The sequence below is a fragment of the Apium graveolens genome, unplaced genomic scaffold (genome assembly GCF_009905375.1).
Source record: "Apium graveolens cultivar Ventura unplaced genomic scaffold, ASM990537v1 ctg6131, whole genome shotgun sequence".
Classification (NCBI taxonomy): domain Eukaryota; kingdom Viridiplantae; phylum Streptophyta; class Magnoliopsida; order Apiales; family Apiaceae; genus Apium; species Apium graveolens.
In genome coordinates, this window is record NW_027419237.1 from 21,985 (window position 1) to 36,379 (window position 14,395).

Sequence of the window (14,395 nt, forward strand, 5' to 3'; positions counted from 1 at the left end):
TGTCAGCCGCCCCCATCTATTTCATAGAGACTCAAATTTATAATAAACACTGATGAACATATTCGAAGATGAAGAAGACAATAAAGAAAACCACCCTCCACTCCCTATACAGAATGTAAATCAAGATTGGCACGGTATATTTCTTTACTCCTCTTGAAAAAATAAATAATCATAGTTAATTTTTTTCTAATTAATTGTTTTCTACAGGTATTTCAAGGGGATTGGTTATGATACATCAGTACATGATAAAAATTAGAGTGAGAGAGGATGGGTGTAGATGATTCTACCATTACATGCCTTCTCTAAACGCTGTGTGTGGTTATAATTCATTTTCTTATTATTCTATTATATTGATGACATGATTAATAGACAATACTAATTTACATTTTTTAGTAATATTGAATGACAAATAGTTTCAATAAAGACATCTAACTTTCATGATGCATATGCCATTAATTATACTTAAAAATAATTAAATGATATAGTTTATGTGTTTAGAAACTTGAGATTTTGTGCAGGAGGATGTAGGTCAATTATGTGTGGTGCCTGGATTATATTAGATTGACTTAGTGGTTTATATTAGTTTATAGCTTTAATTTTAAAAGTTGTTTGTATTTCGATCATCTCCCTAGCTATATATATATATATATATATATCATGTTATAAATGATGTAAAACTTAATGCTAAAGTAAAATTTCTATTTTTTTGAGTTGGTTTTCGAACAACATATTGCATATTTCTTGTTTATACTCAATGCCAGGATGTATACAAATATATATATAAGCTGTGTATTGTAAAACTGAGAAAAACAAAGACTTGTGTGTAAGTTGTTTTTATTGATTTGAAGCGTACAATATAAATAGATAGCTGATAGAATATGCAGCTAAAAACAAGGACCTTTAAACAACTAACTCTTCTAATGCAGTTCTACTTCTACGTGTCTACATATGCCATTTCTAAAACTTCTCCACGACTATGCATACTAATTCAACATGCACATACTTTAATTATTTTAAAACGAGCTATAAGTTTCAAAATAATTCCAACAATCATCCCCTTAGTTTTGAAACTTATTTAGGCAACTCCATTACTCCCAGTAATCTGTGCATTCTTTCAAATTTGATAGTAGTGAGAGCTTTGGTCAGGAAATCTGCTCGTTGCATATCACTACTCACATGCTTGACAATGATCTCCTTTCTCTCAACACATTCTCGAATATAATGGTAGCGTTTGTCTATATGTTTACTACGCCCATGAAAAACTAGGTTCCTTGCAAGATCGATGGCCGATTTATCATCAATGTACAAGATTACTGGACCCATATCTTCACCTCTTAGCTTGCTCAGCAGATTCCTCAGCCAAACAGCTTGACAAGCTGATGTCGTCCCTCCCATAAACTCTGCCTCGCACGAAGACAAGGCCACACACCTTTGTTTCTGTGAGACCCATGTGATGAGGTTATCATTTAAGTAAAATACCATTCCTCTTGTACTCTTCGTGTCATCTGTTTGTCCTCCAAAATCGCTATTCGAGTATCCTGTAAGCATATTGTTTCTAATATCCCTCGAATAAACCAGGCCGTAGTTAATTGTACCCTTGACGTACCTGAGTATACGCTTTACAACATTCATATGAAGAACTGTGGGCTTTTCCATGAAACGGCTGACTATCCCCACATCATAAGCCATGTCGGGACATGTATGCACAAGGTAGCGAAGTCCTCCAACCAAGCTTTTGTATTCTGTTGGATCCACCAGTTTCCCGCCTTCGTCGTTAGTCAAATGCTCCTTCGGATCCATAGGATATTTAGTGGGGTTAAAAGCTTGCATTCCAGCCTTCTCCAATATTTTCTTTGTGTAAGCTGACTGTTTTAGCTCTATACAGTCCTTCATTTGTTGAACCAGGTAATACACAAAATGCGCTACTCTTCTATCTTCCATGTCTGCTCAACCCATGATCGTGAACCTGTATATATATAATGTTTTATCAGGGTGACAGGGCCTAAAGGTTTTGAAGAGATGGATGACAACAATGAGGAAATCATTGGAGGAGGCTTATCACTTGTGGCACCCAACAATATTTCCAAAAAACAATCTCACACAACTCAAATAATATAACTTTAGTATAAATAGACAATAATAACTTGTTGACTCCATTACATAATATAATTAAACAAAACTTGAAGAAGATTATATAATTATGTGTTATTCTAATAAAGTAAATAATGTAAATGTTGGGTTTTCAGAACCTTTTATATTGCTTCCAAATAGGTTCCTAGGCCTTCTAAGTAGATATCTAGCTCTGCTCCATGTATTCACCAAAAAATCTATCTATCTATACTATACTATTATAGGCAATTTGGTAGTTGGTTGGTTATTTGGTACAGTTATTTGGTACCCAAAATAAGAACCGTCAGATTTAAAGACATATAGATGGAACCGTTGGATATAATAATAATAAAATATTATATTAATATTTAAACTGCTCTCTAGGTTGAGGGTTCGAATTCCGTCAACAACGTATTAATTTAACTTATATCTTTATTTTTAATAGTTTCTAGAGGTTCAAGGTTCGAGTCTTGTAAATAACATATTATATATTATATTATTTATTTTCAGTCAAGTCTCAAATTATCATAAAACATAAATTATTATAATGTATTATGTTCTTTGATTTATTTTTCAACTATTGAAAATTTATATTAATATATCAATAATTTTAAGATAAAACTTATTATTAAAAATTACTCGAGTGTTAAAAGCAATCCGTGTATCGCTCACATTAGAGACTAGTATATATATATGGGCTACTCTAATAGAAACCAATTTTGGAACAGAAACTAGAAATTAAATAATATTTTATTTTAAATTATTTTGAAAAATATCACATATGATATGCAAATCGATCGTTGAGAGGTGGAGAAAAATACAAAGTCGGATTTTAAAACAAATTACCCTTTGACGTTAAAAAATAAAATAAAAAGCGGAGGAAAAAAGTTGAGATTGTGTGTGGGATGGTATCGATTAGTTCGGTGTGGTGCTTTTAGGGAGCTATTAAGTTAGATTGATCTAATGGCTTAGATTAGTTTTTAGTTTCTATTTTAACTTTAGTTTCTATTTGATCATTTGCCTATTATATATATGTGTGTGCCTACACTTATAAAATAACACTGATTTCGATTGGTAACCCATCAACTCCCTAAAATGATACGACCAAGTTTCTTGGAGTGAATATCACACGTGCGTGTAATAACCTCACACAGAATATATAATGTAATTTCTATATCAATAATTATAATATCTTGGATCCTATATATAATAATATTAGCATGTCCTCATCAAATAAAACAATTTTTTTCTAATATCGTAATTAGCTAATATTCTAATAAAATAGATAATTTGTTTTAGAAACTTCTAAATATTAGACTTGCAGAGTCTTTTGTTTTGCTTCCAAATCGTCTCAAGAATTTTAGAAATATGTCAAGTACTAGTAGGAGTATATGAGTCTTTTGTTTTGCTTCCAAAAGTTTCTTCGAGACTTTACCCATATGTCTAGTACTAGTACTAGTAGGAGTATATTTATTACATATTTTGACGAATAAATGTGTCTACACTTACAAAATGAGGCGCATCTTGATGGAAAAGCTAAAGACTCCCGAAAATGATACGACCAAGTTTCATGAGGAGAATATTATATATGACCATGTTAGTAATATTTCGAACTAAAAAATGCAACCAAGGAAAAATTTATCAATAAACCATTTTTTTAGCAATATCATTGACTTTATTAGCATAGGACATATGAAATACCGGTAGCTTAACTTCTTTATTACATAACCCCAAGGCTATGTTGACACTCTAGATTAACTTTTGCTTTTAATTTTTCTTCAATTATCCATGGTAGATATTAGGGTTAAACTGTATACATATTTTCTACCGCTATGTGTCTCTTTGAAAGAATATTTTGGTTGAGGAACATGACAATTAAATAATATGTCTAACCATAATATTGTGAGTACTTGATTGTTGGTGTTGAACATGGTACAAAAAACACTTCATTCCTTGAACTGATTACTTTAATATTTATCCTCTTCATATCATACTTAACTATATGTGCAATATGGATAAAATACTTTATAAGAAACATCTTCTTTTATATTTAGTTTTCCTGTGGTCTCGATCACCAATCCTTAACTTTTTATTTGTTGAGGTCTAATTATAGGATTCTTGCTTGCCAAAAATAAATAAATTATAGGATGCCTGATAAGTGCTCGAAAAAGTTCAAATAACTTATTTTCGGCTGACAATAAGGTTTTTGTCAGGTTTGGAAAATATATTTTGTTAAGGTAACAACTTTTTCGAGAGAGGTAATTAAAGGGGAATTAAGGTGAGGTAACTATCAGCGAAGTAATTGATTCATCATTGATTATGTAGCAAAAATAGTGGCTCAGATACCAATTGACGGGGGATGCTGATTTGGAAAAATTAGGATTTAAGATATTAAAACTCTCGCAAGGTTTTTTCCATTTAAATGAATATTTTTTCTTAAAAATAAAATTTTAAAGAATTACAATAATAAAAAGCCCCTAATTTAATTTGAATAAATTAATTTAACTTTTACTTCAAAAGATAATTTTTATATGATTATTGTTAAAATGCAATTAAATGGCTCCAAAAGTTTAACTGTCATGTAAATATATAATATTACAAAAATATAGTAAAAATAATTTTAACCTTGTGATTTGACAGGATTTTGCCCTCTTTGGTATGAAAAATAATGAGATTAAGAAGGTAGTACGTTGAGGGAAATAATTAACGTGCCTCCGTTGTTTTTGATGAATAATTACGGATCTTGTTTTTTAAATTTTGTTGCCAAGTTATTTTGTCTTATTGATTATTTTCGTACGAAAATATATAAAGTAAACTCTCTTTATTTTTGTAGTTTTTGCATATATGTGTATTAATTTAATAATAATAGCAATAATAATAATAATAATAATAATTTTAATTTATTTGCATTATTATATTAATATTAATATTTACTGCTATAGATGTGATGCAAGAATCATTTAGTAGTTGTTAGGGCTAGAATTCAATGTATCCTATGTTCGGTCATTTAATCTAAACTTGGGAAGCTTGTTTATTTATTTCTTAGTTGCTATCTAAATTAAACTGTCATGCAAAGTTTGTTTGGATCGTGTTGACGTGGTCTAAAGAACTGGAAAGGGCGTTGCTGAATAAAGTTAGTCTTTGAGATGTTGTAGGACTTCAGTTGTTTAGTTGCTATTTTGTACGACATTTACTTGCATTGTTTTAGTTTAAGTATTGTAGTTCATTATCAAATAAAAAAAGCTGTTCAACGCTATCTTTATCAAAATACACATACAGACACTTAAGTTGCATATCTTTGTGCCAATATCCTATAGTGACAACCTCCTTACTAGTTACTAGTAAGTCTTGTATATTTTTCTAGGCATTTAATACAAACAACCAAAAAACACTCCTATATATAAGTTTTGGAGTACCAAATCAATATTGCTAATTTGAAAGTCCAGGCTGGAAGATTAATTTGTATGTGTTTTCTTTTCAGCACATCAAGCTCCCTGTGTTCTGGATGCCAGAATTTCATGGGAAAAGGTTTAAATAATGGACCCCAGAATTTTGTTCCAGGAAATTGTGCGAAGCTGTTGATCCAGTATCACCAGTTGCATCTTAATGCTAATGTAAAACTTCAAGTTTTTTGAGTTGGTCTTCATCAGCATAGGGCACATTTCCTCATTGTATTTATGATTTTATTTATTACAGGCTAGCATAGAGTCCCAGAGGGAACTTGTTTCAGATTTTTTTGCACCCAGTGCCAAGAGGAGATGGTGCTTCTCACAATGCAAGAATCGCCCTAAACAGGCTGCTCCTTTTGCTCAGGTTGGTGCTATTAAATTTTACCTGTATATTGATTAAAGCAAAAATGATAAAAGAAATTAAGAATTGTTATAGTAAACATATAGACAAACGCTACCATTATATTCGAGAATGTGTTGAGAGAAATTGGTGGAGGCTGTCTATCAAAATTTGTGTGTCGTTCACGATGGTCAGATTTGCGTTGTTAAGGTTAGGCTTACAAATCTGATGGTAATGTAATTTGTGCCAAAATTTTGCTGCAGTCAGGCTAAAACTTTTACAATTTAATGTGTGGGACTTTTGTATTCACAATATTGAGTAATTTATATCTGGCAATACCTTGCTACCTCAGGTGATACACTGACAGTACTTAATCACATCAAGCCTCAAAGTATATTGTTTTATGAGTGCACTATATATATATAAAATAAAAAAGGAAACTCAATGTTATCCTTTCCAGGTTGACAGGCTTCGGTTTTTGTCCTGCGAATATAAGCATACTGTTGAGAATGATTCATCCTACTTGCAATCTAGTACATCAAAAAGATATTCTGATGCGTAAGTATTCTTCATATTTCCTACAGTATAAATTAGCTCAATCTATTTTATGATGGCCATTGAGCCATCTTGGTCTTCTATGTTAGTTATCAATAATTTTTATATATACATATATAATTGGATGTGAATTTAGGTACACAACCCAAATAAAGTAGAAATTTGGTTTGTGCACCGAGCTTTTTAATTGTGTTACAATTGAATTGCTTTCTTTTATCTGTTTGTATAATTTCATGTGAGATAGTGTTACTTTCCAAGTCAACATAATGTATGAATCACTAGTACCATTCACCATCCAAAAACTCCTGATCACTTTTAATATGATCTTCCCAGCTGGTTCATATAAGTTGTGTCTTAACGTTTATGAATCATAGTACAGGGATGGATTATATATGATGTGTCCTAACCTTTATGAACTGCAGTATAGGAATGAATAATTTTTTCTTTACGATCTGAACTTTTTGGAATCTTGTATTTCAATCTCTGTAATTACAACCAACAGGATTGTGTATATTACTCGGGCTCTTCATTTTACCTTCAAGTACCCGTGACACTCGACAATTGGACATGTACACTCGGATTTGGACACTTATTTTACAATAAAAACATGTATATTTTTCAAAATATGTGGAGTCCGATACTTGACACGTATCCATGTCGAACACTTCTTGCTGAGTCCGAGTAAATGCATTGATTCCTGCAGATATTTTTTACAGGAGGGTCCCAAGTTAAATTATAATTGTACATAAGTTTTTCTATTCTTAACTCATACAATTATCATCTTCAACTGATGTTTGGTATGAAAATGTTAACATTCACTATTAAATTAGTAATAACATAGAGATATGATGTGCCTATTGACCACCTTAACTTTAGTTGAAAACCTGAAGTACTCAACCTAAACAAAGAAACACCTCAAGATATATAAATCGTTTATTTCTGCCGGGCTTGGAAACTCTCCCCAGCTCCCGCCTCCCCTCCCCCCCCCCCGAAAGGAAAAAAGAAGATCCACCTTTGAGCAAAGAACACAGTATCATTATGTCACGTGAAATAAGATGGATTACATCCTTAGCTCCATTCTAAGGTTGATATGTAGTCAATAAGATCGTGCTATAAATGTTATCTCCAATTTTTTCACAAAGTGGCTGGACTTGCCAATTAGTGTAATAATGTGGCCTTTGTATAAGCGAACAGACATATCTTTTCTCCTAAAAGCCCTACAACTATAATCCAAAAATATTCTAAAGATATGGCCAACATCAATCAATTATTAAAATATATTTGAATTAAATAATGTATCATAATTCTAACAAGTGTGTTTTATGGATGTTGGTTTGTAGGAAAGGGAACCCATCATCATGAGAGCAGCACCTTCACCGTGGCAAGATCAAAATTTTGTTAAATCATAATTATCCGTACAATCTCTGACTACTTTGTGCAACCAAATGTTCTTTTCTGTAATTTTTGGTTTCACCCAGAAGTAGAAAGCTCTATTCTTTCATGCTAACTAAAGTCTATCACAGGTGTCATGTATTTAAATACAGGAAGAGTTGATGACATCCATTTGCATGTATAGAAGAATTTCACACCAAACACTTTATCTGCTGTCAAATTTCAGGTTAGCAGAAGAAGCTTACAATTTTCAAAGCGTCTTGAACTTGCATAAGCGATCGAGCTATTTGGAAAATTAGAAGAGATGTCAGTAGAAGAGGTGGTGGGCTCGTTAAAAGCCCATGAGGAACGTGTTCGAGGCCAAACAGACACAGGGGCAGGCCAAGGACATCTTCTGTTGACTGAAGAGGAATGGAAGCAAAGAGAAAACCAAGAGGATAAATTACTGTTGACTCCTGAAGAATGGATGAAACGAAACAACAAAGGAGGGAACGAGTACAAGGGCAATGAACCAGCTCGTGGGATACGTGACAGGAGCAAAGTACGTTACTTCAATTACCAGGGACTTGGGCATTTCGCTGCAGAGTGCAGGAAACCTCGTCGTGACAGAGAGATGGGTAAGGAGGTAAACCTGTCACAAATACAAGGAGATGAGCCGGCCTTGTTGGTGGCCGAAATCGAGAATGAGGATAAAGTTAGCATATTGGTAAAGGAAGGAAATGTGTTCCCAAAGCTATGAGCAAAGGGCGAGTCACAAAGACGATCACAAGTGTGGTACCTCGACAATGGGCCAGCAACCACATGACTGGCGAAGAAGGGAAATTCAAAACTTTGGACAAAAGCGTGACAGGACAGGTTAAATTTGGTGATGGGTTTGTGGTGTACATAAGACGGAAGGGAGATATCTTATTCAAGTGTAAGAATGGGGAAGACAGAGTGTTCACAGACGTCTTCTTCATACCCGACCTTTGCAACAACATAATAAGCTTGGGACAATTGTCCGAGGGTGGAAATAAAATTGTGATGGACGGAGAGTACATGTGGGTCTATGCACAAAGTGGGAGAACATTAATGAAGGTGAAAAAGTCTGAGAATCGCTTGTATAAAATTAGCCTTGAAGACAATGGCCCTATGTGTTTGATGGTAAAAACAGAGCAGGAGACATGGTTGTGGCATAATCGCCTTGGCCACGTGAACATTCAGGCCCTTGAATTAATGTCAAGGGAGAAGATGGCTAGAGGGATTCCAAAGCTCGTTCAACCAACTAGGAGATGTGAGGGATGTCTGATGTCAAAGCAACCCAGGAGCCCATTCCCATCTAGTACAACGTTTAAAGTCGAAAAGAAGCTAGAGCTGGTGTATGCACACCTGTACGGACCCATCACGCCCACTACACCAGGAGGTAACCGTTATTTTCTATTATTTGTAGATGACTTTAGTAGAAGGATGTTGGTGTATTTGTTGAAGGAGAAGAGTAGTGCATTTGATGCGTTTAAGAAATTCAAGTCGTTGGTTGAAAATAGAAGTGAGTTGAAAATCAAAATGTTAAGAACGGATCGAGGAGGAGAGTTTTGCTCAAAAGAGTTTAACTCGTTTTATGAGGACTCAGGGATTGAACGCCAATATACCGCCCCATACACCCCGCAACAAAACGAGGTGGTTGAAAGGAGGAATAGAACAGTAGCAGCCATGGTCAGAAGTTTCATCAAGGAATCATAACTACCGCCGTGGATGTGGGGTGAGTCTGTAAGGCACTCAATTTATGTACTAAACAGACTTCCAACTCGAGTGCTGGAGGGAAAAATGCCATATGAGGCATGGAGTGGAAGGATGCCAGATTTAAGTCATTTAAGTGTGTTTGGTTGCTGCGTGTACATGAAAATACCAACTGTGAACGTCAAGAAATTAGACGATCGAAGTCGAAGGATGATTTACCTTGGAAGAGAGCCAGGGACTAAGGGAAATAGGCTTTATGACCCCATGACAGGATCAATGCATAAAAGCAGGGATGTAGTATTCTTTGAGGACGAGTTTTAGTCATGGGAAAAAGCTGAAACCACTGAAATTTTAATTTCAAGACAAGTATTGGAGGTTGAAGAAACACCAGTGGTTGAACATCGCGACACAACAGAACAGGAGGAGAGGACACCTGTTCAAATACCTCGTGACACAACAGAGGGTGAGTTCACAAAAAACACAGATATATCGAGTGCTGAGAGCAGCGAACCACGACGATACAGGCCATTACATGAAATATACAACGAAACTGAGATGATAGAAATGATTGACGAGGTCATGTTACTAAAGGTAGAAGAGCCCACACATTACAGTGAAGCAGTGAGTGAGCAGGAGTGGGTGGAGGCCATGAAAACCGAAGTTGAAATGATTGAAAAGAATAATACCTGGGAGCTTACCGATTTACCAGCTGGGCATAAACCTGTGGGGCTAAAATGGGTCTATAAACTAAAGAAAGACACAGAAGGAAATGTAGTAAAGCATAAAGCCAGACTTGTGGCCAAGGGATATGTGCAGAGAAAAGGAATAGATTATAACGAAGTGTTCGCTCCTGTAGCAAGGTTGGACACCATAAGGCTGTTACTAGTTCTGGCAGCAAAAGAAGGATGGCAGGTGCACCACCTTGACGTAAAGTATGCATTTTTAAATGGATAATTACTTGATGAAGTGTACGTTACTCAGCCGGAAGGGTTTGTTAAAAAAGGATAGGAATATAAAGTGTATCGACTGTTGAAGGCGTTGTACGGGCTACGACAGGCCCCAAGGGCATGAAATGCAAGGCTGGACAAGTGCTTAACAAAATTGGGGTTTGTAAAGTGCCAACACGAACAGGCTGTGTACACGAGGTATAAAAAGGAGAGTTTACTAATAGTAGGCGTGTATGTGGATGATCTGATAATAACAGGTGCTAACTTAACAGAGGTTGATGAGTTCAAGAGGGAAATGAATCAACAGTTTGAAATGAGTGACTTGGGTTTATTATCGTATTACTTGGGAATTGAAGTCAGTCAGAGTTGCTCAGGTATTACGTTGAAGCGGGCTGCATATGCAAAATGAATCCTTCAGAAAGTTGGGATGGTGAGTTATAATTTGACAAGATGTCCCATGGATCAGAAACTTCAGTTGGACAAGGATGAAGGCAGAGAACTGGTGAATGCTACTGAATATCGATGCATTGTTGGGTGTTTAAGGTATTTAACCCATTCTCTTCCTGATATAACTTATGTTGTGGGCGTCGTTAGCAGATTTATGGAGCAGCCAACAGTCAAACATAAACAAGCGGTGAAGCAAATACTGAGGTATATAAAAGGAACGATAAGCTATGGCCTGAGATATACATGTAATAGCTACAGAAATGCACTATCTGGTTATATAGACACTGACATGGCTGGGGATGTGGTTGACAGGAGAAGCACGGGAGGAATGTGCTTCTATCTAAATGGGAATTTGATATCATGGACATCACAAAAACAAAGGGTGATTGCATTATCGTCGTGTGAAGCTGAATACATGGCGGCTACGCTGGTAGCATGTCAGAGCATTTGGTTACGAGGTCTGTTAAGGAAGGTATTGAGACAACAGGTTGGGTCAGTCATATTATACATTGATAATAAGTCTGCAATAGAGCTGATGAAAAATCCTGTTCTGCATGGGAGGAGTAAGCATATAGACGTGAGGTTTCATTTTATCTGGGAGTGCATCGAGCATGGGGAGCTAGTTGTTCAGTACGTTGGCACACAGAAGCAAAAGGCAGACATTCTAACGAAGGCACTCGGACGTGTCAAGTTCGAGATCATGCAAGAGCAGATTGGACTCTGTGACATTGCAGCAGAAGAAAGTAAGGTGAAGACGTAGTCATGTGAATGTTTAGATTAGGGGGGAATGTGTTAGATAATTGTTTTTAATCTAAACATTATTTAGAAATAATTATAGCTGTTATGTAGCTATAATATAGTTGATTTGATTTAGTCAGGATAGTTATTAGAGGTGGTAGAGAAAAATAAGGAAGTGCATTCAAGATAAGAGTTTGTTCCTATTTTGTAGCAGTAGTTGATATAATTTCTATAATTATGCTTTTTAACTGTTATTGAAGAACTTAACGTGAGAAAACATTCTTCCAAGCAACAAAAACAAAGTGTGTGTGTGTGTTGACATTAGTGCTACATCTGGTATCAGAGCTTCAACGATCAGCTAGAAGATGTGCTCAGCAATTCGCCATGAAAACCAACAAACCTAAGGAGACTTCGTTTGGTGTGAGTTATCCAATTCTTACAAAGACTAACTATGCTGCGTGGTCTCTCAAAATGAGAGTATTTATGCAAGCATACGGGGTGTGAGAGGCGATCGAACCAAAGGGAGAGAAGGCTGTGATCGATGATAAAATGGACAAGAAGGCTTTGGCTGTCATATACCAAGGCATTCCAAAGGAGATTTTACTCGCTTTGGCTGAGAAGAAAAAGTCGAAAGATGCTTGGAACACCATCAAAATAATGAGCTTGGGAGCTGACAAGGTAAAGGCATCAAAGTCTCAGACACTAAAGGGTGAATTCAAAGCCCCGAGCATGAAGGAAAATGAGTCGCTAGATGATTTCTATTTGAAATTACACGGTCTGGTAAGAAACATAAGGGCACTAGGTGAGACGATGGAAGAAAGTTATGTGGTTAAGAAGCTTCTAAGAGATGTCAGCGATCGAGCAATTTGGAAAATTAGAAGAGATGTCAGTAGAAGAGGTGGTGGGCTCGTTAAAGGCCCATGAGGAACGTGTTCGAGGCCAAACAGACATAGGGGCAGGCCAAGGACAACTTCTGTTTACTGAAGAGGAATGGAAGCAAAGAGAAAACCAAGAGGGTAAAGTACTGTTGACTCCTGAAGAATGGAAGAAATGAAACAACAAAGGAGGGAACGAGTACAAGGGCAAGGAACCAGCTCGTGGGATATGTGACAGGAGCAAAGTACGTTGCTTCAATTGCCAGGGACTTGGGCATTTCGCTGCAGAGTGCAGGAAACCCCGTCGTGACAGAGAGATGGGTAAGGAGGTAAACCTGTCACAAATTCAAGGAGATGAGTCGGCCTTGTTGGTGGCTGAAATCGAGAATAAGGAGAAAGTCAGCATGTTGGTAAATGAAGGAAACGTGTTCCCAAAGCTGCGAGCAAAGGGCGAGTCACAATTCTTCTTTACAAATTACTATAAAACTTAGCTCATTTTTTTCCGAGCTATGTAATTTTTCTTTCGTGTACTTTCGGAAGTTATAGCTGAAACGCTGCCTGCAGTATCCAAAATTGGTTTTGAAACTGGTATCCTGAAAGAGTTTCTCAACTTTGATATGCCTAGCGAACACCAGACATTGTCGGGTGAAATCATTGTTCATTCCTATAATGCAACGGTGGAGGCTGTCTATCAAAATTTGCATGTAGTTCACGATGGTCAGATTTGCGTTGTTTTTACTCCAGATCTTAAGGTTAGGCTTACAAATCTGATGGCAATATAATTTGTGGCAAGAATTTGCTGCATTCAGGCTAATACTTTTACAATTTAATATGCTAGATATCGTCATGGGACTTTTGTATTCGTAATATTGAGCAATTTATATCTGGAAATACCTTGCTACCTCAGGTGATACACTGACCGTACTTAATCACATCATGCCTCAAAGTATATTGTTTTATGAGTGCACCATATATATAAAATAAAAAAAGGAAACTCAATTTTATCCTTTCCAGGTTGACAGGCTTCAGTTTTTATCCTGCGAATACAAGCGTACTGCTAACAATGATTCATCCTACTTGCAATCTAGTACATCAAAAAGATATTCTGATGCGTAAGTATTCTTCATATTTCCTACAGTAATCATTGTATAAATTAACTCAATCTATTTTATGGTGGCCATTCAACCATCTTGGTCTTCTGTGTTAGTTATCAATAATTTTTATATATACATATATAACTGGATGTGAATTTAGGTACATAATCCAAATAAAGCAGAAATTTAGTTTGTGCACCGAGCTTTTTTATTCTATTACAATTGAATTGCTTTCTTTTATCTGTTTATATAATTTCATGTGAGATAGTGTTACTTTCCAAGTCAAGGTAATGTATGAATCACTAGTAACATTCACCATCCAAAAACTCCTAATCACTTTTAATATGATCTTCCCGGCTGGTTCTTATAAGTTGTGTCTTAACGTTTATGAATCATAGTACAAGGATGAACATACATATCCAGAACTCCAGATTAATATTCCTAGCTGGCTTATATTTAATGTGTCCTAACATTTATGAACTGCAGTATAGGAATGAATATTTTTTTCTTTACGATATGAACTTTTTCAAATCTTGTATTTCAATCTCTGTAATTACAGCCAACAGGATTATGTATATTACTCGGACTCTTCATCTTACCTTCAAGTACCCGTGTTGGACACTCAACAATTTGACATGTACACTCGGATTTGGACATTTATTTTTGAAAATTTCTGTTATTTCAGTTTTTCGGTTTTAACCGAAATAAATCGGTTTGGTTCCATTTTTCAAAT

The 14,395-nt window shown here is 35.6% G+C and overlaps 1 protein-coding gene across 1 annotated transcript; it reads left to right on the plus strand.

Annotated features, from left to right (window-relative positions):
• The first annotated feature begins 10,965 nt into the window (after nucleotides 1–10,965).
• Nucleotides 10,966–11,715, plus strand: LOC141703053 (secreted RxLR effector protein 161-like). Its single transcript, XM_074506666.1, has one exon. The coding sequence runs from the start codon at nucleotides 10,966–10,968 to the stop codon at nucleotides 11,713–11,715; it is 750 nt and encodes a 249-aa protein (XP_074362767.1).
• Nucleotides 11,716–14,395: the final 2,680 nt, after the last annotated feature.

Excerpts from the sequence above, each read along its gene's own strand:
- LOC141703053 (XM_074506666.1), top strand. The coding sequence starts at position 10,966 with ATGGATCAGAAACTTCAGTTGGACAAGGATGAAGGCAGAGAACTGGTG.